The sequence below is a fragment of the Pseudoliparis swirei genome, chromosome 9, assembly GCF_029220125.1.
Source record: "Pseudoliparis swirei isolate HS2019 ecotype Mariana Trench chromosome 9, NWPU_hadal_v1, whole genome shotgun sequence".
In the NCBI taxonomy this organism is placed as follows: domain Eukaryota; kingdom Metazoa; phylum Chordata; class Actinopteri; order Perciformes; family Liparidae; genus Pseudoliparis; species Pseudoliparis swirei.
In genome coordinates, this window is record NC_079396.1 from 1,358,033 (window position 1) to 1,385,306 (window position 27,274).

The 27,274-nt window shown below is 51.2% G+C and overlaps 2 protein-coding genes and 1 long non-coding RNA gene across 6 annotated transcripts in view; 1 reads left to right on the top strand and 2 right to left on the bottom strand.

The window, feature by feature from the left end:
- Window positions 1-8,280, top strand: part of snphb (syntaphilin b) — a 10,238-nt gene extending 1,958 nt beyond the window's left edge. For 2 of the 3 annotated variants that reach the window (XM_056421959.1, XM_056421958.1), the window contains 4 exons: window positions 961-1,140; window positions 2,850-2,954; window positions 3,398-3,544; window positions 3,694-8,280. In XM_056421959.1, the coding sequence (XP_056277934.1) occupies window positions 961-1,140; window positions 2,850-2,954; window positions 3,398-3,544; window positions 3,694-5,614 (2,353 nt within the window). In that variant the 3' untranslated portion in view covers window positions 5,615-8,280. Of the gene's footprint in view, window positions 1-505; window positions 1,141-2,849; window positions 2,955-3,397; window positions 3,545-3,693 lie in introns of those variants that run through there. The other variant, XM_056421957.1, reaches the window with a different exon arrangement.
- A 1,015-nt stretch (window positions 8,281-9,295) lies between these two features.
- sdcbp2 (syndecan binding protein (syntenin) 2) lies at window positions 9,296-20,700 on the bottom strand. Of its 2 annotated transcripts, none has more exons than XM_056421974.1 (9): window positions 20,543-20,700; window positions 18,537-18,588; window positions 18,083-18,179; window positions 16,940-17,040; window positions 12,783-12,944; window positions 12,418-12,593; window positions 12,113-12,284; window positions 10,721-10,812; window positions 9,296-10,605 (listed from the first exon to the last, which is right to left on the bottom strand). In XM_056421974.1, the coding sequence occupies exons 2-9, from the start codon at window positions 18,585-18,587 to the stop codon at window positions 10,551-10,553; spliced, it is 906 nt and encodes a 301-aa protein (XP_056277949.1). In that variant the 5' UTR covers window position 18,588; window positions 20,543-20,700; the 3' UTR covers window positions 9,296-10,550. The 2 variants fall into 2 exon arrangements, with proteins under 2 accessions (XP_056277949.1, XP_056277948.1); XM_056421973.1 differs by having other exon boundaries at window positions 12,783-12,947.
- A 318-nt stretch (window positions 20,701-21,018) lies between these two features.
- Window positions 21,019-26,857, bottom strand: LOC130198897 (uncharacterized). The gene is made up of 5 exons (XR_008832710.1): window positions 26,601-26,857; window positions 26,415-26,469; window positions 22,744-22,841; window positions 22,524-22,649; window positions 21,019-22,354 (listed from the first exon to the last, which is right to left on the bottom strand). It is a non-coding gene; the product is annotated as an uncharacterized LOC130198897 (long non-coding RNA).
- Between the last annotated feature and the right edge of the window lie 417 nt (window positions 26,858-27,274).

A 27,274-nucleotide genomic window follows, 5' to 3' on the forward strand; every position in this document is an offset into this window, starting at 1 on the left:
AGATCCACACCACGTTGAGTTAGGGGCTACTTAGCTTAGCATAAGATATATACCACGTTGAGTTAGTGGCTACTTAGCTTAGCATAAGATCTATACCACGTTGAGTTAGTGGCTACTTAGCTTAGCATAAGATCTATACCACGTTGAGTTAGTGGCTACTTAGCTTAGCATAAGATCTATACCACGTTGAGTTAGTGGCTACTTAGCTTAGCATAAGATCCACACCACGTTGAGTTAGGGGCTACTTAGCTTAGCATAAGATCCACACCACGTTGAGTTAGGGGCTACTTAGCTTAGCATAAGATCCACACCACGTTGAGTTAGTGGCTACTTAGCTTAGCATAAGATCCACACCACGTTGAGTTAGGGGCTACTTAGCTTAGCATAAGATCTATACCACGTTGAGTTAGGGGCTACTTAGCTTAGCATAAGATCTATACCACGTTGAGTTAGTGGCTACTTAGCTTAGCATAAGATCTATACCACGTTGAGTTAGGGGCATTTCTGAAAGACAAACTTGAGCAACTCGTGTCTACACACTGCTGCAGTGCTAGGTCTCTCTCTATTTCAGCCTAGCAGGTCTAAATGCTAAGCTAACCACATCCTGCCTCTAGCATCACATTTAAGGCACAGAGTGGTAAAGATCCTCTCCCACTCTGGACACGGAGATCTAATGTGTTCCTACCTCTTGTTTTAGGATGCAGAGCGCGTGCTCGGCTCGAGGTCTTCCAGTAAAAGGCGTCATGCTCAGAGTCTCACGGAGACGTCTGAAGGCAAAGAGAGCCGCCTCAGACAGTCACAGCGGAACAGTCTGTTCTCCATTCGTAAAGCTTTCAGGGAGCTTCCTCTCTTGGAGTGCTTGTTGATCTCTGAATGACTTCAGGCTGAGTCATGAGTCCTGCTCCTCCCCGCGATGCGTCTCCTCTGCTGTAACGCCCTGCTGTGTCTCTGCCCGCTCAGGTTTGACTACTGCAGGTTCATAGAGGCCGACTACGCCCCCATGGAGACGGCCTACATGGTCTCGATGCGTCCGACGAAAGGCTACGCAGCGTCGACCAAGTCGCCCACCGAGGCACACGCGTCCACCAGGTCTCCGGACCGCCGCTCGGCAAACGCTCCCTCGACCCCTCGGGGCGCTCGGTCCGTGTGTTGACCTTCTGAAGCATGAGCATGATGACTTCTGAGCTGTGAATGTCTCGTGGTGTTACAATAATCTGAGTTGGAGTTAGTTTTTTTCATCTTTGCAGAATCCTTATTAGAAACGGCCGCTGTGGTTGACCATGTGACTGTGTGTCTGTTGTCTGTTGTATGTGTGTCTGTGGTCTGTGTGTCTGTGTGTCCGTTGTCTGTGTGTCCGTTGTATGTGTGTATGTGTGTCTGTGGTCTGTGTGTCTGTTGTATGTGTGTATGTTGTCTGTGTGTCCGTTGTCTGTGTGCCTGTTGTCTGTGTGTCCATTGTCTGTGTGTCTGTTGTCTGTGTGTCCGTTGTATGTGTGTCTGTTGTCTGTGTGTCCGCTGCCTGTTGTCTGTGTGTCTGTTGTGACGCGGCTGTGTGTCTGTTGTCTGGGTGTCTGTTGTCTGTGTGCCTGTTGTCTGTGTGCCTGTTGTCTGTGTGTCTGTTGTCTGTGTGTCCGTTGTCTGTGTGTCTGTTTGTCTGTTGTGACGTGGCTGTGTGTCTGTTGTCTGTGTATGTGTGCCTGTTGTCTGTGTGTCTGTTGTCTGTGTGTCCGTTGTCTGTTTGTGTGTATGTGTGTCTGTTGTCTGTTTGTGTGTCTGTGTATCTGTTGTCTGTGTGTCTGTTGTCTGTGTGTCTGTTGTCTGTTGTTTGTGTGTCTGTTGTCTGTCTGTGTGTCTGTTGTCTGTTTGTGTGTCTGTTGTCTGTGTGTCTGTTTGTGTGTCTGTTGTCTGTGTGTCTGGTGTCTGTGTGTCTGTTGTCTGTTTGTGTGTCTGTGTGTCTGTTGTCTGTGTGTCTGTTGTGACGCGGCTGTGTGTCTGTTGTCTGTGTGTCTGTTGTCTGTGTGTCTGTTGTGACGCGGCTGTGTGTCTGTTGTCTGTGTGTCTGTGTGTCTGTTGTGACGTGGCTGTGTGTCTGTTGTCTGTTTGTGTGTGTGTGTCTGTTGTCTGTGTGTCTATGTGTCTGTTGTGACGCGGCTGTGTGTATGTTGTCTGTGTGTCTGTTTGTGTGTCTGTTGTCTGTGTGCCTGTTGTCTGTGTGTCTGTTGTGACGTGGCTGTGTGTCTGTTTGTGTGTCTGTTGTGTGTGTCTGTTGTCTGTGTGTCTGTTTGTGTGTCTGTTGTCTGTGTGTCTGTTGTGACGCGGCTGTGTGTCTGGTGTCTGTGTGTCTGTTGTCTGTTTGTGTGTCTTGTCTGTGTGTGTGTCTGTGTGTCTGTTTGTGTGTCTGTTGTCTGTGTGTCTGTTTGTGTGTCTGTTGTCTGTGTGTCTGTTGTCTGTTTGTGTGTCTGTTTGTGTGTCTGTGTGTCTGTTGTGACGCGGCTGTGTGTCTGTTGTCTGTGTGTATGTTTGTGTGTCTGTGTGTGTGTCTGTGTGTCTGTTTGTGTGTCTGTTGTCTGTTTGTGTGTCTGTTTGTGTGTCTGTTGTCTGTTTGTGTGTCTGTTTGTGTGTCTGTTGTCTGTTGTGACGCGGCTGTGTGTCCGTTGTCTGTGTGTCTGTTGTCTGTCTGTGTGTCTGTTGTATGTGTGTCTGTTGTCTGTGTGTCTGTTGTGACGCGGCTGTGTGTAGGTGCATGTCCATGTGGTTTCATGTTGGTGGATCTGGATCGCTCCCCTTGTGGTTTTCCGTGGTTTGTTGTTTGTTTATTGATCAACACGTCTCCTCTTACGTCGGACCAGGCGGCCGCCGGCCGCGCCCAGTAACAGAGATCCCCATGGCAACGCATCCCTCAGCAGCAGCAACTCCGGCTCCTGTAAGGGCAGCGACTGCAGCCCCACCAAAGGGTGAGACAGCAGGAAACCGACTGTGGGTCGACTCTCTGGGACTGAACGGGGAAACCTGTCTCTGCTTTTAGCTGAAGGTGTAAATAAATCAAAGTTGGGAGGAATAGTCTGGATGTTGTTAGAAACTTTGATCAGAATGTGGTTTTCCTTCCCATATAGTTAGATTTCACAAAAGTAAATGGTGTAAAACAAAACATTTAACACATACAATTTGCCTGAATAGAATATATTCTAAAGTGGTCACTTATTAAAATGTAAATCAGGACAAATAAACGAATGGCTGCGAACCTGAGCAGAAGTTTAATTAATGCCAGCTTTGGAAAATCAGTGCAACAGATACATTGTGGTTGTTGGGGTTGAATACCCAGCCCTGCATACGACACACCTGTTGTTGAAATGAACACAGTGAGTAATCCGTTCTGAAGATCTTTTCATTGCCCTAGACGTCATCCAAAGTACTCGTGTACGGACAACCATGGTATCCGGCCCCCTCCACCGGAGCAGTACCTCACCCCCCTGCAGCAGAAGGAGGTGTGTATCCGACACCTGCGGTCCAGGCTGAAGGAAACCATCAACACCCTTCAACACAGGTGAGATACCGAGATGGAAAGAGGGTTTCACTATCGGCAAGAGAGTCAGATCTTAAGTTGTCTGACTTGTTCTACTCCTAACCTAAGCCCAACATCTTGAGTCTCATTGTTCTTCCTTTGTCCCCTTTCTCCCCTCAATGCCCTCTCAGGGACACAGAGATAGATGAGCTGAGAGGCCAGCTCTACCGGATGCAGGAGGACTGGGTCGAGGAGGAGTGTCACCGCGTGGAGGCCCAGCTGGCCCTGCAGGATTCGCGTCAGGAGATCCAGCAGCTCAAACAGGCTGTGGACACTGTCCGCGCCACGCTCAGCGAAGCAGGCGGACTTAGTGGCGACGTCGGGGTCCAGAAGTACTTTCAGGACATCAACACCCAGAACCACAAGCTTGAGAATCTTTTGCTCAGCATGGAAATGGCCCAGGCCGGATTAGCCAAGGAGGGGGAAGCCATACCGAGCCGTCGGACCCGCGTTGGAGGTTCGGCACCGGCGTCGGTGTCAGGGGAAAGTCCAGGGGGGATACCCAGACCGGCAGGAGGGAGGGGGTCTTGCTCCTGCGACGGTAGCCCAGCCCGGTCGCTGACCCGGAGCTCCACCTACACAAAACTGAGCAATCAGGCGCTCGCAGACCGGAACGGCAACGGCCCGGACTTCCCTTGTCTGTCGGCTGACGGCACCCAGGATAGTGGCTTTGTGTGCTGCGGGGAGAGCAGCATCCCCAGCCAGGCCGACCTGCTGCTGGAGGCCGCCTTCCTGTCTGAGGAGACGGCAGCTTTACTCAACTCCTACGCACAGACCTTTTCCCAATCTCTGCCCCAATCTTTGCCTCACACTCTAGCCGACTCTCTGCCCAACTCTCTTTCCTATTCCCTGCCCCATTCTCTGCCCCACACCTTCTCCCATACCTTACCTCGCTCTTTCCCTCACAGTGCGTCCCACTCCGTGGCCCACTCTCTGCCGCACTCCGCCACCTACGAGAAGCTGTGCACAGGTGAGCGGCTGGCACCCACCCACTGCGGTGGGGCGGGTTGCATGAGCCATCCCTGCCTGTCCCACCACCACCTCTACCTGCACCAACTACGGGAGACGGGCATTCAGACTGAGAGCTGCCCCATCCCTGCAGGTTACCCCTCCGATCTGGATACCATTGCGGAGCAACGCACTTTCCGCTCCCAGGCCTGCAGCCCTACCTCCACCTGGATGTCAGATGAGGGGGAGGAGGAGCTGGACTCCATCAATACCACAGCGACGATCATGAGCACGGCCACGGAGCCGATCCCGACCTCCAAAACCCCGCCGGTCCCTCTCTTAACGCGGTCTGCTACTATGGCGTGTTCCATGGAAAGTGGGGAAGAGGAAGTGGAGGGAAGGGAAAAGCAAGAGGAGAGAGAGAAAGAGGATGCAGCATCGGAGCGACAGGAGGACACAACAGCGATCAGCCTGACAGAAGATCAGACACCAAACGGCTCCGAGGGAGGAGACGAGGTGGAGGTTCAGGGTGCAGTGGAGGAGGCAGCACCAGAGGACACTTCAACAGGGACGTTGGGCGAGCTTAACTTTGTCAAATGCTGTGCAGAAGGCGCACAGGTCGGCACAACACCGGAGAACCCGAGCGTGGAAGAGATCGAGACGGGAGAGTTGAGTTGCCAAGGGTTATCACCGGATGTGGAACAGCCTCATACCTCGCAGCCACAGAGATCCACTTCCCACGAGGAGATAGTCGGTGTCGTCATAGTGGAGGTGAACGACGAGGACGCCGATGAGGATGAAACTAAAGAACAAGGCGCCACGGCGGGCGCCACGGCAGAGGCGGGAGATCCATCGAGCTCGGGGACAGTTGAGAAAAGCTACTGGAGTCGTCACTTCCTTGTTGATCTTCTGGCGGTGGCCATTCCCGTGGTGCCGACAGTGGCGTGGCTGTGCCGCGGTCCGGCCCGCGGAGGACCGCCCATGTACCACCTCGGGTCGCTGTTGCGGGGCTGTTGCACCATGGCGCTGCACTCGCTCCGCAGGGGCGGTGGATTGAGGCATTACCCTGCGGGCGGGGGGAACCTGGGCGGGACGCAGATATAAGAGGGCCTGGGTCCTTGCTGGAGGATACCTGGAGTACAAGAGGAGGAAGAGGAGGATCTTCCTCCCTGCATTCCTCATCAACATGAATATGACTAAGATCTCTGACTGGCGACGTCTGTTCTGTCTGGTCCTGCTCTTGGCTGTCTCTCACCCCATTGGTCCTTGCTGTTGCTTCCAAGATGTCCGCTAACACTGAATGAGCCGGTGGAAATGAATGATCTCCACCTGGATGTTTAACGCTGATTGTTTTCTTTTTGAAATGCAGGGAAGTGTTACAGGTGCATTGATTAGTCGACCTGCCGTCTCAATTCGAACGTGTTGCTATGATGATGTTGGTGAGTGAGTCCATGAAATATGATGTGCGTATGTCAGAGAATGTCTTTGTATAACCAAAAGGGGAAGATCCACCTGATTCGGATTTCTGGAAACATGGACTTCATCTACTACCGAGAAATCAAAGATGTAGACCAAGAACTCAGGTTGGTTCTAAGGTAGAAGGTTCGGGTCGACTCAGGCTGCCGAGGACCGTGGACGCTGGTGGGGGGGTAGGTGGGCTGTCTAGCCAAACACGGCGGGGTGGTCCTGGTCCGAACAGGAAGGCATTGTGCAAACTCAGCCGGCTTTTAACACACCGGTTGACCCCGATTTTTTTTTTTTTTGAGTCGGAACGAATTTCTGCGAAATTTGTCGTCGTTGGTCTGAGTCGGATTGAGATCTAGAACACAGCTGGGACGTCTCATATTACGATGAGACGTGAAGTACGATCCAGAAAAGCTGGTTTGACCAACAGATCCACGACTTGGAGTCAGAACATCTCAAATGTAGCTCGTTTGGAGCCGATTAGCTTAGCTTAGCATGAAGAGCGTTAGCAGGTGGACACAGCTCTTTATAAAGATTAACATGCTCTGTCTCGCCTGTGGAACACAAACAGAAATGTAAAAATCAAAGTTAAGTGCTTAAAATATTTATTTTTATCAAAATGCTGAGGTGTTGTTGGTAGATTTTTATTTGACTTCGAACTTTGGACATTTTCCTTCTTGGCAAGAAAGTAAAAAATGCATTTCCCAAAACAGCTGGAATGAGACCGGATACATCGTGGATTACTCAATCAGTTGATACTCTTGGATATAGACATATGATATATATAGATATATGTAGATATAGATAGCTCTTCTTCCTAAATCTAAACAAAAGGCTGCAAATCTAAATTCTGAGGATCTTTTCGTCGCTTCCCATAGAAAACGGACAGGAGGTCACTGAGTTCGATGAGTTTCCACGGTGATAGGATCTCATCTGAAGAATCAATGACGGTCAATGAATCCACGACTGAGTCTTCAAACCTACACGTGTATCCAACGGAGTAGAAAATGACCGTTAGCCGACCTAGCCGTAGCAGACAGCCGTAGCCGGGTCGTCCGTCACGAGGTAGCTGAGCCCGAAGAGAACGGGACCGTAATGAAATAAAATGACATCTCTCTGCATTGAAGAAGACTTGAAAACTAGAGATCGATCCCACAGACTCACGGTTACCGAGGTAATAAATCAAGTTATACAACCGGACCTCTGGCGCCCCCAGGTGGCCATTCGGAAGCATCGGTTTCAACCCTTCCTTTAAAAAGTTCTAAATTTTTGGGAAACGCTGCTTTTTGCTTTCCTGCCGCCGCGAAGCATCTGAAGCAAAACTCAGAGGAACTCTTGAAACATCGCAAAAAAAATAGTTCCGCTTTCATTTCACACGGCGAACGTAATAAATCAATTCCACGACTAGCGTGTCGATCCTCCGCTGTACATTGCTGCTCGCGGTGTCGTCTCACTGGTGTGTCCTCTGTGTGCGTGTGAAGTTAGTCACCAACAATAAAGTCCACTTCGTCCTCGTGGGGCCGATGTTTGACTTGAGTCAGAAGAAACATCTCAAAGCACCGACAGTCAGAGGACCTGAACGCGTCTTCAGAAGCAGCATGACTTGTTTTTTGGGGTTTTTTCAATATTTGTTTGACATATTTTGCACTATTGTTCACTTTATACATTTTAAAGCGATAACTTGAAGTGTAGATCGTACGTGGATCCAAAGTGTCGAGTGTCAGCCGAGTGTTCCCGATGTGCCGATCGCGGTTTAAGGCCCGTTTCCATGGATGGATCCTTTAAAAAATACTGTTTCAATACACGCCGCGATGTCTGTGAATACTGCGAAGCGGTCGAAGGTTCAGAGGAAACGAACGCCGGGCGAGGAAGAGCAGCGGCGGAGCTTCGTGGTCAAAACGATGTCCACGACAATCATGGCGACGGCCGTCTGTGGTTTGGTTTCACGGACCTGAAGGAACCGTATCGAGGTCCATGAACAGATTGAAGGACCGGATTGAAGGCCTTAGAGACTCGACTCATTCCGTACGGCCCCCTGGTGGACCAGGAGGGTAAAACATGAAGCCATAGAATCTTGTGTGGGGAAGCAGGTGTGAGAATGTGGGAGGCGGCCTCCTCCTCCTCCTCCTCGTCGATGTTTTGTGAAACTAAATCTCTAACGTTGAAAGTCGCATGAATGAGAACTTCTGTGTGTCAGATGGACTTTGATTTGAGTCTTTAGAAGAAGACGCAAGGGAAGGAAAGGATGGAGGAAAGGAAAGGGGGTAGGAAAGGAAAAGGATGGAGGGAAGGAAGGAAAGGGGGTAGGAAAGGAAAAGGATGGAGGGAAGGAAAGGGGGTAGGAAAGGAAAAGGAAAGGGGGTATGAAAGGAAAAGGATGGAGGGAAGGAAAGGGGGTAGGAAAGGAAAAGGATGGAGGAAAGGAAAGGGGGTAGGAAAGGAAAAGGATGGAGGGAAGGAAAGGGGGTAGGAAAGGAAAAGGATGGAGGGAAGGAAAGGGGGTAGGAAAGGAAAAGGATGGAGGGAAGGAAAGGGATGGATGGAGGGAAGGAAATGATGGGGCAAAGTATGGGGGAAGGAAAGGGTGGAGATAGTGAAGTGGGGCCTGTGGGCTCCAGAACCAGAACCTCCTGAGGGTCCAGCATACGTCTAAAAACACAGAACACGAACAAACTGACAAAACATCCAAAACAATTAACACCGAACGTCCTGCTGTAGCAGCTGTGCCAGTGTAGTCTGTGTGTGTATCTCTGTGTGTGTGTATCTGTCTATCTCTGTGTGTGTCTGTGTATCTCTGTGTGTGTGTATCTCTGTGTGTATCTGTGTGTGTGTGTATCTCTATCTCTGTGTGTGTGCACGTGTATCTCTGTGTGTGTGTGTGTGTATCTCTGTGTGTGTGTGTGGTTATATACTACATATATCCTTCAGCACTCTGATGCCGAGTGTCAACATCCTGATGTGGTGTCATGTGTGTAGGCTGAATTCCTTCATGTCCACAGAGGTCACACAGAGGTCACACCACGACCTTCCAGCACCGAGGGCTCAGCCGACATCTTTAATATCTTCAGTCATGTTGATGAAACTATTTAATGCAATAGTAGGAACATTAAACCTCATCCACAAAATAAATAACAGCATGGAGGAACAGTGTGTGTCCCTGAGTGTCCACACACACACACACGCTTCCTTACAGCTCTCAACATGGCGGCTAAATGACCAACAGTACAAAGGCCTGTTGACCTGGAGGCTGTCTCCCTCTCCCTCTCCCTCCTCCTCCTCACACTAGCTCCTCCTCCTCCTCACCAAGGACACACACTGAAGTGAAGTGAACAGAAAGACTTGTTTATTGTTTATTTGCTTTACAATGTGATGTTGGTTACATTCGAATATAAACTTTAATTTCTTACAGGATGACAGATGCTTGTTCTTCAGAACTAAAGGACTAAAGGTCTAAAGGACTAAAGGTCTAAAGATCTCCAACATGAACAGCATTAAAAGGAGGAGCAACTTTCATATGACAAGAAACTCACAACCGTCAGCCTGTTGTGCTCGTCATCACGGGAGGAAGATGACATCATATCATATAGTATAATATAATATCATATAGTATCATATACTGGCCTCCTCCCTGTGAGCGGGTGATTTTCAGCCTTTGCTCCGGTGGTTGAACCAGAAAAATAATAATAATAATACTAAGATCAGAGATAACAGCTGCTGAGCTTCCCTGTTGCCATGGAGACAGGAAGGACAACCTTTAAACAAATAAACAAGGCCATGGAAAGTGCACTTAGTGGGTCCGCCCAGCACGGACCCCGACCCGACCCAGACCCCCGGCCTTCAAGTGAGAGGGGTGGGCCAAGTCTTAGGGGCGGGGCCTAGTCGTAGGGGGCGGGGCAGAGTCCAAACATCTGCCGCTTTTATATTTATTCCCTCTACACTCCTCCTGCCCTGGAATGTGCGGCGCTCCCCGGCGCCGACTACTGCGACACATCAGAACCTCGAGGTTTTCACTCAGAAAGTTCTGTGTAGTCACGAGTTAACGAATTAAAATTAATCATAAAAACAACCCCAGAATCAACAGACATTTTATTTACCAACAAACGGTCTGAACTAAAGTAAAAATGACCCCGGAGTCTAGAATGGAGTCTCATCTTGTTTTTCTCGGGCGAGGCCCCCGGTGATCATTCAGGTTATTTCGGGGCCGAGTGCAGAGGGACTTTGGGGGGGGGGGGGTTAGGGGTCTGATGACGGACTATCGGGGTTTACAGCATTTTGACAAGATGAAACGTCAACGAGGCGGAAGCTCTGGACTCATGGTGGCGTGCATGGCTTTATAAAAACATTTTAAAAGAAAGACACTGAAATACAAAAGTAGGAGACTCGACGACGAGGTCAACGGGTACAAAGTAAACCGACGTGAGGTGTAGAAAAAGGTCAAAACTAAACTGAGAAGGCATTTAAACAAGTTAAAGATGAGAAATGAAGACAGCGATGATTGTGATGCAGGAAGTGGGATGAAGACAGGAAGAGAGAGAGAAAGAGAGAGAGAGAGAGAGAAAGAGAGACCTCCAGGTGTTCACACCTCGGGGACGGAGTGGTCCATGGCCGACCGCAGGAGGCCGGAAGACATCCTGAGTGGAGACAACGTCATCGTTCAGCTTCTCAAGTCACATGACAGAATGTATAGAGGTCAATGTTGTCAACATGTAGAACAACAACAACCCTCAGCGATGTCGACGGTCCTACCTCTTGACCATGTGCTCGTAGATGAACTTGGGCATGATGGTGATGGTCATGGCGGCCGGGGAGGTGGTCAGGATGTCCTTGACCTGAGAGTCCTGGAGGTCACAGGAGCACGAGACTAGTGAGGACCTCGAGGGGTTAAAGAAGCTCCCCGTAAGGACCTCGAGGGGTTAACGAAGCTCCCCGTGAGGACCTCGAGGGGTTAACAAAGCTCCCCGTGAGGACCTCGAGGGGTTAACGAAGCTCCCCGTGAGGACCTCGAGGGGTTAACGAAGCTCCCCGTGAGGACCTCGAGGGGTTACCAAAGCTCCCGTGAGGACCTCGAGGGGTTAACGAAGCTCCCCGTGAGGACCTCAAGGGGTTACCAAAGCTCCCCTCGAGGGGTTACCAAAGCTCCCCGTGAGGACCTCGAGGGGTTAAAGAAGCTCCCCGTGAGGACCTCGAGGGGTTAAAGAAGCTCCCCGTGAGGACCTCGAGGGGTTAACGAAGCTCCCCGTGAGGACCTCAAGGGGTTACCAAAGCTCCCCTCGAGGGGTTAAAGAAGCTCCCCGTGAGGACCTCGAGGGGTTAACAAAGCTCCCCGTGAGGACCTCGAGGGGTTAAAGAAGCTCCCCGTGAGGACCTCGAGGGGTTAACGAAGCTCCCCGTGAGGACCTCGAGGGGTTAACGAAGCTCCCCGTGAGGACCTCGAGGGGTTAACGAAGCTCCCCGTGAGGACCTCGAGGGGTTAAAAAAGCTCCCCATGAGGACCTCGAGGGGTTAACAAAGCTCCCCGTGAGGACCTCGAGGGGTTAAAGAAGCTCCCCGTGAGGACCTCGAGGGGTTAACGAAGCTCCCCGTGAGGACCTCGAGGGGTTAAAGAAGCTCCCCGTGAGGACCTCGAGGGGTTAACGAAGCTCCCCGTGAGGACCTCGAGGGGTTAACGAAGCTCCCCGTGAGTACCCCGTGAGGTTAACGAAGCTCCCCGTGAGGACCTCGAGGGGTTAACGAAGCTCCCCGTGAGGACCTCGAGGGGTTAAAGAAGCTCCCCGTGAGGACCTCGAGGGGTTAAAGAAGCTCCCCGTGAGGACCTCGAGGGGTTAAAGAAGCTCCCCGTGAGGACCTCGAGGGGTTAAAGAAGCTCCCCGTGAGGACCTCGAGGGGTTAAAGAAGCTCCCCGTGAGGACCTCGAGGGGTTAAAGAAGCTCCCCGTGAGGACCTCGAGGGGTTAAAGAAGCTCCCCGTGAGGACCTCGAGGGGTTAAAGAAGCTCCCTGTGAGGACTTCCCATTTAAAAAATCCTTTAAAATAGTTATTTTCTAGATATTCAATTAAAACGAAGTGAAAGTTCATAAACTGAAAAAAGGTTGATAAAAACTGGCACACGGTGACCAGACCTGAATATCGAGGGTCTGACCTTGAGCCCGATGACGTTCTGCCCGTTGACCTCACAGATGAAGTGGTCCGTCAGCATCCCGTTGCGAGCGGCGGACGCGTCCTTCACCAGAGACGTGATCTTCCCCGACTTGTAGATGAAGCCAACGTGGCCCGAGCTGTCCTTGTGCATGGTGACGGTGCGCTGGAACGGCCTACACACACACAGTTAGAAATCCACTGGCGCACAGCCTTCGTTTTACTGAGCGTGCAAGTGCTGGAGCGGCCAGCAGAGGGAGCCAAGGAGCAATACTGCACGGCGGTCGGTCTGGACCAATCACAGCTCACCTGTCCCGGACCACCAGCTCGATGCGGGTCTCGGCCGCGGCCTTCAGGGCCTTGTGGGCCTTGTCCACGCTCAGGCCGGCACAGTTCTGGCCGTTGATCTGCAGAACCTGGTCCCCGAAACGCAGCCCGGCCAGCGCCGCCGGGGAGTCGGCCTGCACCAGCTGGATGAACACGCCCTGAGGGGACACACACACATATATATATATATAAATATTATTTATATATATATATATATATATAATATTTATATCCTCAACAGAGAGTAAGAGCGGTTAAAGGTTGGTGTAAATATTAAGAGCGTGAGCCTGATGGTTTGTGGGGGTCGTGGAGGTCATGGGGTCAAGGAGGAGGTGGTGCTGACTCACGTTGTCGATGGCCCTCAGCCGGAGGCCGACCTTCCCCTCCTGGTCCTTGCAGACGATGATCTCCCTCAGACCCGGACGGATCTCCGCCCTCCTGATGCCCACGTCAGCCCCCGTCACAGGCCGCACCATCGCCCCCACGCCCGAGAGGGAGGGCAACGCCACCTGCTGAGGAGGAGAAAGAGGAAGATGGAAGAGGAAGTAGAGTAAGGAGGAGGATGAAGAAGAGGAAGAAGAACAATAGGAGGAGAAAAAATAACAGGAATGAGAATGAGGAGGAAGAGGAAGAACAGGAAGATGAGAAGGAAGAATAAAAAGGAGGAGGAGGCGGGAGAGTGAGTGAGGGTGAGATGGAGGAAGAGGAAGAAAGGGTTAACGACGCCTTAAAATTCATTAAAATGAAAAAAGAGGACTTCTGAGAGGAAGGTGGGAGGATTCTATGTCAGGGATGCTGTAGGCCGCCTCCTCCTCCTCAATATACTCTTGGCGCGGCAGTGTCCAGTCGCCAGCAGCTCATGGAGATTGTGCTCTTTTAGTTTTTGTGTTTATTTTTAATATTTTCTTTGCCACAAACACATCGGCACTAACAACATACGACCGCAGCACACTTTTGGACATAAACTTTTGCGCAAAACAAGGGTTTTTGTCCACTTTTTCCATCGATCCAGCGTGGCCGGCGGAGATTGTGCGGCGAACCGCAACAACAACAGTGGAGCCGCTACTACGGGGACGACGAAAACATCGAGGGAAACGGAGCGGAATTGAACTGACTGAGAGTTCAAGCCCACCGTCCACCTTTGCCCAGCATCCTTCTTGCTAACGTCCAGTCTCTGGAAAATAAGATGGATGATTTTAGGGCAAGGATCAGATTCCAACGGGACATGCGGGATTGTAACATCTTTTGTCTGACGGAAACTTGGCTGACCCGCTGGTGCGGATCGAGCCATATGCCCAACCGAGTCCTTCTCTGTTTTCCGTGCAGACAGAACGGAAGAGTCTGGTAAATCTAAGGGTGGAGGGGTGTGCTTCATGACAAACAACATGTGGTGTGACCCCAAAAACATTAAGACTCTTTCGTTCCTGCTCGCCAACCTGGAACATCTGACGATCTCATGCCGTCCATTCTACCTTCCCGGGAGTTCAGCTCGGTCATCACCACAGCCGTCTACATTCCACCACAAGCGGACACCGACGTAGCACTATCGGACCTACACGATGTGTTATGTCGGCATCAGAACAAGTATCCGGCGGCTGTGGTGGTGGCTGGGGACTTTAACAAGGCAAACCTAAAAAAAGTCATGCCGAACTTTCACCAGCACATTACGTGTGCTACCAGAGGGGAAAGAACGTTGGACCACTGCTATACGCCATTCAAGACAGGCTATAAGGCTGTCTCTCTCCCTCCGTTAGGGAAATCAGACCATGCCGCCATTTTTCTGCTTCCGGAGTCGGGGCGGCTTTAGCTCAGTGGGGTAAGAGGGCCGTCCTGCAGGGTTGTGGTTCGATCTCCCCATTAGTTGCAAGTCGGTCCTTGAGCAAGGCACTGAACCCCCACTTGCTTCCCGGGCTCACCGCAGCCCACTGCTCCTTAATAACTAAGGATGGGTTAAATGCAGAGAACTAATTTCCCCTTGGGGATTAATAAAAGTGTATATTCTATAAACAAAGGATCGCGCGGGAAGCGGTAGTGACGAGGAACGTAACGCGGTGGTCTGACCAATCAGAGGCTGAGCTACAGGACGCGCTGAGTATTGTCGACTGGGACATGATCCAATCCAGTTCCAGTGACGTCAGCGAGTTTGCGGAAGTAGCAATGAGCCTCATAGCAACGCTAACGGACACCATCGTCCCCACGGTAAAGTTAGGACTTTCCTAACCAAAAGCCGTGGGTTGATAGATCCATCCGTGAAGCTGTGAACGCCCGTATTGCTGCCTATAACTCCGGTCTTGTATCCGCAACATGGACGAGTACAAGGCAGCGGTCTATGGACTGAGGAGTGCGGTGAAGAAAGCCAAGAGGAGGTACCGAGACAGAGTGGAATCACAGATGGAGCAGCGCGACACCAGGCGCCTATGGCAGGGGCTACGGACTATCACAAACTACCGGAGCAGACCCGCGCTATGGTGAGTGCCGACGCATCCCTAGCCGCCAACCTGCACTCATTTTATGCGGTTTGAGGCTAGCAACAACAGCGCTAGCTCGCACAACAACACCGTTAGCGTAGCCGAGGTGAGTTCTACCGCTGGGGATGAACACACACTCTCTGTGACCGAGCACAGTGTGAGGAGGGCTCTGTTGAGGGTGAACACCAGGAAAGCTGCAGGTCCAGATGGCATATCTGGGCGAGTACTGAAGACCTGTGCTAACCAGCTAGCTCCAGTGTTCACCACAATATTCAACCTCTCCTGGCTGAGTCCGTGGTCCCCGCCTGCTTCAAGAGATCCACTATTGTCCCTGTGCCCAAGAATGCTTCTCCAGCATGTATGAATGACTACCGACCGGTGGCCCTCACCTCGGTGGTCATGAAATGCTGAGAGGCTGATAAAGGACTACATCTGCGCCTTCCTCCCTTCCTCCATGGACCCGCTGCAGTTTGCTTATCGCCCAAACAGATCCACGGATGATGCTGTCTCCCAGGTACTGCACACCACACTCTCTCATCTGGACAGCCAGAGGGGGCTATGTGAGACTGCTGTTCATTGATTATAGTTCAGCTTTCAACACCATAGTCCCCTCAGACTGGCGGCAAGCTGATTGAGCTGGGACTGAACACCCCCTGTGTGCTTGGATCCTGGACTTCCTGACCGCCAGGCCACAGGTGGTCAGGGTGGGCAGACACACCTCAAATCCCTCACCCTGAACACAGGATCCCCCAGGGTTGCGTCCTCAGCCCCTACTGTACTCCCTGTACACACATGACTGTGTGGCCAGGTTCAGCTCCAACACCATCATCAAGTTTGCGGATGACACAGTGGTGGTGGGCCTGATCTCCGACAACGACGAGAAGGCTTACCTGGAGGAAGTTGCTGATCTGTCACTCTGGTGCCAGGACAACAGCCTCATCATGAATGTCACCAAAACTAAGGAGCTGATTGTGGACTTTAGGAGGGTACAACAACAGAGGACGTACTCACCACTGGGGATTAACGGGACTACTGTGGAGAGGGTGAGCGGGTATAAATACCTGGGAGTCCACATCACCGAGGATCTGACATGGTCAACAAACACAGACACTCTGGTGAGAAAGGCAAGGCAGCGCCTCTACCACCTCAGGCAGCTGAGGAAATTTAAAGTTTCCCAGAGGATCCTTCAGTCCTTCTACTCTGGAGCTGTAGAGGCGTCCTGACAGGAAGCATCACAGCCTGGTTTGGCAACTGCTCCGCTCAGGACAGGAAGGCTCTGCAGAGAGTAGTGCGTTCGGCTGAGCGCACTATTGGAACTACACTCCCACCCTGCAGGACTTGTACACCAGGAGGTGCAGAACCAGAGCCGGCAGGATCATGAAGGATCCTCACCACCCCAACAACAGACTGTTTCAGCTGCTGCGGTCAGGCAGGCGCCTCCGTAGTCACGCTGCAAGAACAGAGAGACTGAGACGGAGTTTCTTTCCTCAGGCCATCAGGATTGTGAACTCCGACCTCACCAGGACCCCCACATAGACCCACACAACTGCCCCTCTTAGGCACACACACACACACACACACACACACTTACTGTAAATATTGTGTTGTTTTTTATTTTTGTAAATAGTGTGTACTTGTTGCCCTTGCACATTCCTGCTGAGCATTGCCACTTTCATTTCACTGCACACCCTGTGTGTGTATGTGACAAATAAAACATCTTGAATCTTGAATCTTGAACCAACTATTCAAAACCAGATTTTTTTTTTTTTTTTAAAGGTAAAAAGCAGGTAAATCAGCCGAGAACTCAAAGGTGGTTCTCTGCCAGCTGACGAGACACACACACACAGAGAGAGAGAGAGAGAGAGAGAGAGCGACAGAGAGAGACAGAGAGAGAGAGGCGCTCACGCCGCCCACACTGCAGGCGGCGCCGAGTCGTCCTCCTCCTGTAAACCGGTCTGTGGTCTCTGGCCTGGTGCTGTGTTGAGATAACAGGGTCTCCTGGACTCTCATCCAGGGGCTGACACACAACCACTCACGCTGTCGGCCAGCGGCACCAGAGCCAGGTTCCTCTGGACCTCCTCGCTGTTCAGGACCAGGCCCATGTAGTCTCCCATCTCCTCCAGGTCCGGGTACAGGCCTGCAGGATGGAGAGAAGGAGAAGAGAAGATGATGTGACGCACTCTTTCAGATGTAAACAGGATTAACTTCCTGTTTCACCGGCTCACCGGGGACCCTCTAAAAGGAGGCGGGCCATGAGGACCTCTCGTGGTTCTCTCAAAGCACCTTTTATTGTTTTATAGCGCCAGTGACTTCCTGCTGACGCCTCACTACCCCACACGGCCACTAGGGGCGCTGGTGCGGCACCGTGGCTCCACGAGCCTCAGACAGTCCAACGGGGCGGTGTGAGCTTATTCAAAGAGTTGAAAGTCCAATGTTTAGAATTCAGTTTCCAAACCAACTCAGCAAATAACGACTTTAGAGATTGTGAAGATTATTTGTAGTATTCCAAGATCATAATTTGTCCGACCGCCTCACACGACCAGGACGACGTCAGCGACAGGAGAAATAATCATGTTCAACAACAACGACGACCACAGTGACCGTTACCAGGTGGAGCCACTCTAAAGTCAACATGGGGTGACACACACACACACACACACACACACACACACAGAACATACATTAATAAATAATGAGAGAGACACCCACACAATGTTGGCCAAACATAAAAAGCTCAGGCGCTAAGTGATGCTTCTTCTTCTTCCTCCTCTTCTTCATCTTCTCCTCCACTCAGCCCTCATAAATAAATGAACTCCATGATGCTGTTATCTGAGCTCTGTTCTAATCACTTCCTCCATGGGAACATCAAAGCTCCTCCAGGTCTAGCTCACCACCCTGGATCCCTCCCTCCCTCCTTTTCAAATATACTCCTCCTCCTCCTCCTCCCATCAGGCCCTGTGCCAGAGCCGGTCTCCATGGTGACTCATAGCTCTGCGGAGGTAAAAACAAAAGACCAGAGGCCCAGAGGCAAACTTCATGTCTACTTTCCTCCTCTCTCTCCTCCCTCCTCCCTCCTCATCCATTGTTAATACCACAGAGCTGTTCTTCAATAAACATGCAGGAGAAGGTGGTGTTGTTGTTGTTCTCGGTGAACTTTCCCCGGCGTGTGCCAGACTCACTTGACCCCGGCGTCCCGGCGGTGGCGAGCTGGGGCTGGTAGTCCCCCTCGGTGAGGGCCGGCATGGGGGGGCCGGGCGGGGCAAACTGAGCCTGGGCCTGGAGAGGAAGCAGAGGTCAGCTGGAGACTGAAAGGACACTCACCAGGTTAGGACCTCCATCATTAGAGACATAACCCTGCACTGTGGGTCAAGGCAAATATTGGTCATAAGATGAAGTGATTTCTAGAATGCAGCTTCCTCCACAACAACGTGTGTGAAGTTACAGGAAAAACAAGAATTACTCAATGGAAAAAAGAGAATCTGGGATTTATTTGACATTTAACTGACAAAACTCAAGTCTTCAAAGCCGTATCCTACATTTCCCATAATGCTGCTGCGTGGGATATGTGATTCACTCCCCGGGAGAGATGTTCTCTCCAGGTAGACGTCGAGGACAGCTTCGGTTGACTCTCACCTTGATGACCTTGTCGACCTTCAGGTCCTCGAGGGACGGATACAGGGACATCCTGAGGGGGGAAACACAAGGACCGTGAGTGGAGGAGCTGGAGGAAGGGGATCCATCTCCTCTTCTCAGCAGCATCCTTTTCATGGTTTGGGTTTTGCTGGAGTGACCAAACAACCAAATGCTGCCGACACAGAATGGCACGCGGACGACAGATGTGACGAACAGGTGAGAACACAAAGAGGATTTAGTGGGTCATGGAGCCAGATGTTCATCCACATGGGGACCAATGGGTGTGAATTAAAACACAGAATTTTAAAAAGGCTAAATAATATATTTTGTAAGCCGTTGGCAGTAACTCTGTTTTCTCCCGGCGTGTCAACAGTGTGTCGCTGACTCACAATCATAAGACGTGTGAACTCTGACACAGTAAAGAAAAGGGAACTGAAGCGAGAGGATGACCACGCAGCCAATGGCAAGAGACGGCGCCGTGACCGACCATGTGGCGCCAGGTCAGACTCCCTTCTGTCATCATTGACCCGATCACCTCAAACTAGCTGCTCCAAAATAACCCATCGCATTAAAAAAAGCCCAATAAAAGGAGTCCACGTGGTCAACCATTCATTTTGACACCAGTGCGCAAAAACAACGACAAAAGCAAGAGTCCCGAAAAATATAAATCAGTCATTCTGACCACAGCCTCCTCCAGTCTGGTTCTCAGAGCTCAGACAAGAGCCCCATTGTGGCTCCAGTGTTTACTCGGCTCTCTCCAGCCTCCCTCAGCTGGACTCCTAAAGACAAAACAATGACGTAGTCTAATCCTCGAGTCACGTCTGACTTGTCCCTTCATAAGGAGCACAACACTGGGGATAAAAAGCGTGGCGGGCATTTGTCGTGATGTGTAGGTTCCCATCGGGTCAGCCTGACAGAGGGGCTCGCTTCAGGAAGCCCGGATGAAACGGTTAGAGACAAGAACGTGGTCTCCTGGGCAGCGGATTCCGGTCTCTTGACCTGGTGTTATGGTTTAAGAAGCGACCGTGTTAACTGAGGACTTTGAGCCAGAGTGCTTGTTGTCGTAGTTACAGACAGGAAGATAACTCGTAGCTGTTGTTTAATTTGTATATTATATATTATTGTGAAGAGTTTCCAGTTATCAGGGTCGCCTGTTAACCCGTAACACCGGGGAGGAGACAGGACGGACACCGGGACAGACACCGGGACGGACGTCGGCCCGACCCACGCCCTTCCTGCCGGACACCTCGTCCCGCGCTAAGACGTGCCGTGTCATCGGCACACAGGTATCCTCTGTACGTGAAGCAGCTGACTTTACTGGATTAAAAACTCAAAACAACAACTGGGGGGCTGAACTAGCCGGTGTAACGGTTTAACACGCGACCGTGTCAACTGGAGACGTGTCACTATAGCTGTCCTCGTGAATGCCGCTTGGTTTGAATCTTATAACAAAGTGTCAGCCCCTCTAATAAAGTTAATAGTACTCACACTTTACACATTAATCAATGCGATGTTCACGAGGGAAGATAGTTTCTCTTCCTATTTTCAACAGCTGTCTAACTACGACACAACCGGACGCCGGTTAACACGGTCGCCTTTTAAACCGTAACACCGGGCACAAAAACAACAACGCGTTCACTTTTTAGTCAACAAAACAAGTTTATTCTTGAGGCCGACGGGCCGCGTCGGCTCCGGGGAGGAGGCGGTGTCCGCGGACCGGAACCAGAGGTCGTGAAGCGACGCGGCGCCTCGCAGCCGTGAGACACGAGCCGCTGCCCGCAGACTGTTCCAGAAGCTCCGGGTCCGTTAGAGCCCGTTGATGACGCGGAACCGGAGACACAACTAGCGACCTTCGGCCCAGCCGAGCCCCCGAAGCAGGTCGTCTTTGTCCCGACGCGAACCAGCGAGGAAGCAACGCGCTAGCGTTAGCCGCACCGTTAGCTCGTTAGGTAACTCACGGAACCGTTACCGCCGGGGAAAGAACACCGAGAGGAACACCGGCTCACCTTGACGTGTTGCTTTAGAAGTCGTAAGAACAACTTCTGAAACTCAGGCAGCAGCGAACTCCCTTTGTGTTGTTAGTTAGTTAGTTTCTTGTCTGTTTCGCTCTCCTTCGTCGCGCTGAAGGGGAATTCTGGAGTGATGTCACCGCTGGCTTCCGGGTCCCGCGAACCACGTCAATCAATGTTGACGTGTTAAGCCACGCCTCCTATCGGTCACGTGGGCTTACTGTTTCGTAACATGGGCGTGGCCCGGGTGAAGGTAAGTTAGTGTTACAGTAATACAAGACAGATATGTATATGAAACAGCTTATAACAATGCTCATATATATACACACATATATATATATACATATATAAATATATACATATAAGTATAAATATAAAAAACTAAATGTGTTGGTTAATTTGTTGTGATATCTGGCCTTGTTGCTGTGGAAAGCAAAAAGAATAAAGTATAATTTAAAACACAAACAAAGAAATAGTGGAGCACCTATTTTATTTTAAATGTCGTCATTGGTTAAGTCTGCAGACGGTGAATAACACGGAGCAGTGTGGCCACGGTGGACATCCTCCAGTAAACTCCATTTAAAACTATCAGAGATACAAAAGCACCAGGCGGCAGAAACACACAATATCCAACGTCACATGTTCTACATCAGCTATAGAATACTTGGCATCTGATACATACATGATTAAAGTTGTTGCACAAAGTAACGGGGGGCGGTCTCAATGTCCATCCATTATCAATACCGCTTCATCCTCATTAGGGTCACGGGGCGCTGGAGCCGATCCCAGCTGACAGGGCGAAGGCAGGGACACCCTGGACAGGTCACAGTCCATCTCAGGCTCACATAGAGACAGACAACCATTCACTCTCACATTCACACCTATGGGCAATTTAGAGATCAATTAACCTGAATGTCTCAATGTCGATTCCTCAAACCCCCGTCGGTCAATTTCAAGTATTTCCCATTTATTGATTTTTACTCAGAAAAAATATATATATAATCGAATTATAGTGCGTCAAATCCTGCCCCGCCCCATCGGAGTCAGGCTTTAAAGACGAGAAGAGAGAACGATGCAAACTAGAGGCTTTGGACGCGTAACGTACGACGAGGGATTCTCACCTTCAACCTGCAGACAGGGCGAGGCACACGCACACGCACACGCACACGCACACGCACACGATGGGCTCGCTCTTTGTGCCGATTGCACCTCTCTAGCTCCTCATACAGCCGCTCCATGCAGCTAAACTCAGTTCCTGCGTCTCCTCAAACCTCTCTAGCTCCTCCCACCTATAGCTCCTCAAACCGCTGCTCCGTGGAGCTAAACTGAGTTCCTGCGTTGCCCCTCCCCTCCCACTCAACGCTAAGCCCCGCCTCCCTCTAACAGAAACTCCCTCCCAACGTGTGCTTTTTGTGTGTTTGATATATTTGTGTACTTTTCTTTCCCCGGTCCTGGAGTACGACACGGCCACACAGCGCCAGAGGTTTCATTGGTGTTTTGTACTTCTCCGTGTAACCACGACGACCCAACACTTTAAAAACAGAGGAAATGAAAACGGAAAAATGATCAAAGACATGGAGGTTCGTGAGGTCGTGGCCCATGGTCAGAGGTTCTAGGCTCATGTCAGAGGTTCATGGTTCTAGGTTCTTGGGGATGGAGGATCATGTGGAACGTAGAATTCTCTCCGTCACGGAGGCAAAACAACACAAAGTGTCCGTAGTGTGAAGACATGAGGAGTGGAGCGATGGACTCAGGCCTCGTAGAGGATTAGACTGGCTTCTGTCCCCAGGTAGGAAGGGAGGAGGCCACCTGTGAAGACGGGGGGGGGGGGGGGGCACAAAGGACGGGGTCACATCTCATGCGTTGGTCCTGTATATATATCCTTGTCTCCCTGTAGCATTAGCACTAGCATGTTAGCTGACATCGTGAAGTTAAACTACAGGTCACGTGCAGACGGCCCGTTGCTATGGTTACTCACAGAGGGAGGCTTCACTCCAGAGCCAGCAGCTCCACGTCGAAGAGGAGGGTGGCGTTGGGGGGGATGATGCCCGGGTGACCTTTGCTCCCGTACGCAGGTGAGGTGAGCCCGTTGACCAACACTCATCTGGAGGAGATGAGTGAGAGTATATATATATATTCGTTTGTTTGGTTTTTCAATAAAACAAGTGACGCTTCCGTCTCGGGCTCCCGGGTCCTACCTCCCAGCCGCGGATCACCTCCTGCTTGCCGATCTTGAACCTGAACGGCTTGTCTCGGTCGTGGGAAGAATCAAACGTGCGTCCGTCCGTCAGGGAGCCTGCGGGGAGAACCAGCCGTTACCCCCCCTGAGCCCGCACTGCATCATGGGAGAAACAACCACCGGCTCTGGAAGCTGGATTCAAAACATTGTGAAAACAAAGACATCTTCCCCCGCGGTGCCGCGTGGAGGACCAGAGGATCCCAGGGTCTCCAAAGAGAAAGAAATAAAGCAAAGGAGATGCAGACGAAAGCTACAAAGAAATACTAAATTAAAAACAGACTTCACATGCGAGAGGCCCAACATCAGAGCTTGTTACATCATCTTGGAAGCAAAAGGGGGGCTTATACTGGGGGGGGGGGGCAGTCTCATCTAAACAGCATCTTTGGAGCCAAGAAAAAGGAAAAAAGAACACAGGACTAAAACAGGCCAGACGTCATAATCCCTCTGAACCCCCGAAAGAGATGCAAGTCAGACGGGATTTAAGACCCTCTGCCTGCCTGTCTGTGTGTCTGTCTGCCTGCCTGTCTGTCTGTCTGCCTGTGTGTGTGTCTGTCTGTCTGCCTGCCTGCCTGTCTGCCTGTCTGTCTGTCTGCCTGTGTGTGTGTCTGTCTGTCTGTCTGCCTGCCTGTCTGCCTGTCTGCCTGTGTGTGTGTGTGTCTGTCTGTCTGTCTGCCTGCCTGTGTGTGTGTCTGTCTGTCTGTCTGTCTGCCTGTGTGTCTGTCTGTGTGTCTGTGTGTCTGTGTGTCTGTGTGTCTGTCTGTGTGTCTGTGTGTCTGTCTGCCTGTCTGTCTGTGTGTCTGTCTGCGTGTCTGTCTGTCTGTCTGTCTGCCTGTGTGTCTGTCTGTGTGTCTGTCTGTCTGCGTGTGTGTCTGTCTGTTGTCTGTGTGTCTGTCTGTCTGTCTGCCTGTGTGTCTGTCTGTGTGTCTGTCTGTCTGCATGTGTGTCTGTCTGTTGTCTGTGTGTCTGTCTGTCTGCATGTCTGTCTGTCTGTCTGTGTGTCTGTCTGCGTGTCTGTCTGTCTGTCTGTCTGCGTGTCTGTCTGTCTGTCTGTCTGCGTGTCTGTCTGTCTGTCTGTCTGTGTGTCTGTCTGTCTGTGTGTGTATGTGTCTGTCTGTCTGCCTGTGTGTCTGTCTGTCTGTCTGTCTGCCTGCCTGTGTGTCTGTCTGTGTGTGTGTGTATGTGTCTGTCTGTCTGTCTGCCTGCCTGTCTGCCTGTGTGTGTGTCTGTCTGTCTGCCTGTGTGTCTGTCTGTGTGTCTGTGTGTCTGTGTGTCTGTCTGTGTGTCTGTGTGTCTGTCTGCCTGTCTGTCTGTGTGTCTGTCTGCGTGTCTGTCTGTCTGTCTGTCTGCCTGTGTGTCTGTCTGTCTGCGTGTGTGTCTGTCTGTTGTCTGTGTGTCTGTCTGTGTGTCTGTCTGTCTGCCTGTGTGTCTGTCTGTCTGCATGTGTGTCTGTCTGTTGTCTGTGTGTCTGTCTGTCTGCATGTCTGTCTGTCTGTCTGTGTGTCTGTCTGCGTGTCTGTCTGCGTGTCTGTCTGTCTGTCTGTCTGCGTGTCTGTCTGTCTGTCTGTCTGCCTGTGTGTCTGTCTGTGTGTGTGTGTATGTGTCTGTCTGTCTGCCTGTGTGTCTGTCTGTCTGTCTGTCTGCCTGCCTGTGTGTCTGTCTGTGTGTGTGTGTATGTGTCTGTCTGTCTGTCTGTGTGTCTGCCTGCCTGTCTGCGTGTCTGCGTGTCTGTCTGCCTGTGTGTCTGCGTGTCTGTCTGCGTGTCTGTCTGTGTGTCTGTCTGTGTCTGCCTGTGTGTCTGCGTGTCTGTCTGCGTGTCTGTCTGCGTGTCTGTCTGCCTGTCTGTCTGCGTGTCTGTCTGCGTGTCTGTCTGCGTGTCTGTGTGTCTGTCTGTGTGTCTGTCTGCGTGTCTGTCTGTCTGTTTGTCTGCCTGCCTGTCTGTCTGCGTGTCTGTCTGTCTGTCTGCCTGTGTGCCTGTCTGGGCTTCTGATTGAACCCTGCAGCGGTAACTGTCTGCATCTCTCTCTCTCTCAGTAATTCTCCAGACTCGCCATATGATCTGACGGTCTGGAGGACCGTGACGCAATCAGCGCGCGCATCGTTGTTACCAGTGGCGGCTGGTGAAATTTTTTTGGGGGGGGGGCGCAGTTGGGCGACGCGGTTTAAATATCACTGTAAAAAACAAAGCTTTATTTCAAGAACACAGCGTGCTCAACACTGTCCAATAACAACTATCAACACACTGTAACTTTGGGCATGAGAGGTTCAGAGCAGCTTTAAGGAACATTGGGTTGGATTTCAGAGGTTTACAAAATAAAAGAGTTTCACCCTCACATGAAAGAGGTTCAGAGCAGAATAGAGTCAGAAAGAGATCACATGTTACATTGGGGGACAGAGCAGACCCACTACTGTAAAGAAAAGTAGCTCCTCTCTTTAAAGTGGGCAAACTTCTCCATAACTCTCTGGTTAAAGTCAATCATGTCTGTAACCAGCCTGTTTCATTATTCTTGAGGGAATGTGTCTGTTTTTCAGAACTTCTTCGTTGTGTTTCGATGCCAGTTCGGTCTCCTTCTGCTGCTCTGCTCTGCAAACAGGGTTAGCTTCATGCTGTTAGCTAGTTAGCTCCATGCTCTTAGCTAGATAACTGCGTTAACATTTGTGCTTTACACTTGTCTGAAGCTCTTTAGATCCCTCACCCCGTTGTAGTCCAGAGAGTTTCAGTCCCAGGACTTTGGAACAACAGACAGAGGAAACTAAACAGCATTACTCACTGAGCTCCAGCTAACAGCTCCGTTAGCAACCTGCTCCCGTAGCTCCGTGGAGCTCTCTGGCTGAGGGAACGATACCGGTCTCTGATTGGTCGAATAGTCCAGTCACGTGAAATAAGAAACGATGTCATTGGCCAGAGCGCACATTTTTGTGCCCCAAGATTCACGTTTCATCCGCCAATGAGAAGCCGTCCTTGCCGAAACGACCGTGAAATGTTTGCTCGCTGCCGCACACACACGTTGGGCCAGCGCCCCGTAAAGGGGGCGGGGCTTCTCTCCGTGAAGATGAGTGGCGATATATTATATTTTTTCACATTAACTTAAGTGGTTGTTGACAGGCTGACGGTCTCCACACACATTTAGCGCGTCAACACGGTATATTTACTATTTAAATGATTTGGCATATGTTTTTTGACAGGATGTTTTTTTTCTTTTCTTCTTCTTCTTTTTTTCATCTCAAAATTTTAAGAGAGGCGGCGCCCTTAGCGCCCCCTATGGACGAACCGCCACTGGTTGTTACTGTAACGTGTTTACAGCAATGACTCCAGTGAGCATGCGGGGTTAGGGGCTCCACATGCACGCAGACAGGCACGCAGACAGGCACGCAGACAGGCAGACAGGCCTCGAGCCTCTCTGCAGTCCTGATACTCACAGCTGGGCGGTCTGGTCTCGCGCGCCCCCGTGTTACATCTCCCCTTGTCGCTGTGTTACGGTTATTATGGGCTGAGGAGGCCTGGCCCCGCAGGAGGCCTGGCCCCGCAGGAGGCCTGGCCCCGCAGGAGGCCTGGCCCCGCAGGAGGCCTGGCCCCTCGGCCGTCACTCCGCGGTATAAAGAACCAGGAGCGGCGCAGCCAGTTCTCCTTACTTTGAACTCAGACATAATGCACCACGCACGTCTGTCCTTTTGGGGCAAGTCCTTCCTGTGGAACCAGAAGAGAGAGTGAGGCTCAGTATGCACCGGGCTGCGGGTCCGCACCGGGCTCTGCGGAAACCGAATATAGTGCAACACATGCGGGTTTCATGTCGGCTGACTTCCTCTTCGTTTCCTTACCGTCTCCCGGGCTGATCGTCTGGATCTCGACTCCCATGTCAGCGCCGCGTCCTGGAGGTCTGTCCCCGCGCCCCGCTGCGTGCAGTCCGCCTGTCTGTCCGCCTGTCCGCCTGTCTGTCTGCTCCACCAGTTCTCAGCTCTTTCTCTCTGGCTCTCCTCAGGGAGACCTAGACAATGCCACTTCCGCCCGCAACCTTCAAAGTAAAACCCGTAAAGAGAGAATGGAGTTTTGGAGGCGGGGTTACATATGACGTGCGCCCCCTGGCGGCCGGAGCGTGGACCCACAACAACATGAATCATAGTTTGTGCCCGCGAGTAACCCCGAACCCGGAAGTGTGTTTATAGTTTCGTGGATTGGAGCGCGAGGCAACTCGCTGTCTTTCTGTCTCTAAATGTGTCCGTCGGTACTGACCGGGATGTTAGAGCTTCTCATCATGTTACCGAGCAAACTGAGTAAAACTATCAACTATTAACGCAGTAAAAGTCCCTCGTTCAGAGCGCATTCTACTTCCGGGAATGTGAGACGATTTCCGTGGTGCGTTCAAGGCAGGTTGGTTTTTTTCTAACGTTCCGCGAATGCCGAATAACACCATTTGTGACGTGCTTTTTAAAGTTATAACAGGTTACAATATGTTTCATATCTCAAGACCGTAATACATCTATAGAGGTTGTTG

Bases quoted from the DNA above. Each gene is read 5' to 3' on its own strand.
- sdcbp2 (XM_056421973.1), bottom strand. From the start codon at position 18,587: ATGTCCCTGTATCCGTCCCTCGAGGACCTGAAGGTCGACAAGGTCATC. The intron at 17,041-18,082 runs GTGAGTCTGGCA...TCCATCCTGCAG, and splicing joins CGCCGGGACGCCGGGGTCAA to GCCTGTACCCGGACCTGGAG. The intron at 12,594-12,782 runs GTGAGTCAGCAC...GTGTCCCCTCAG, and splicing joins GGCTGAGGGCCATCGACAAC to GGCGTGTTCATCCAGCTGGT.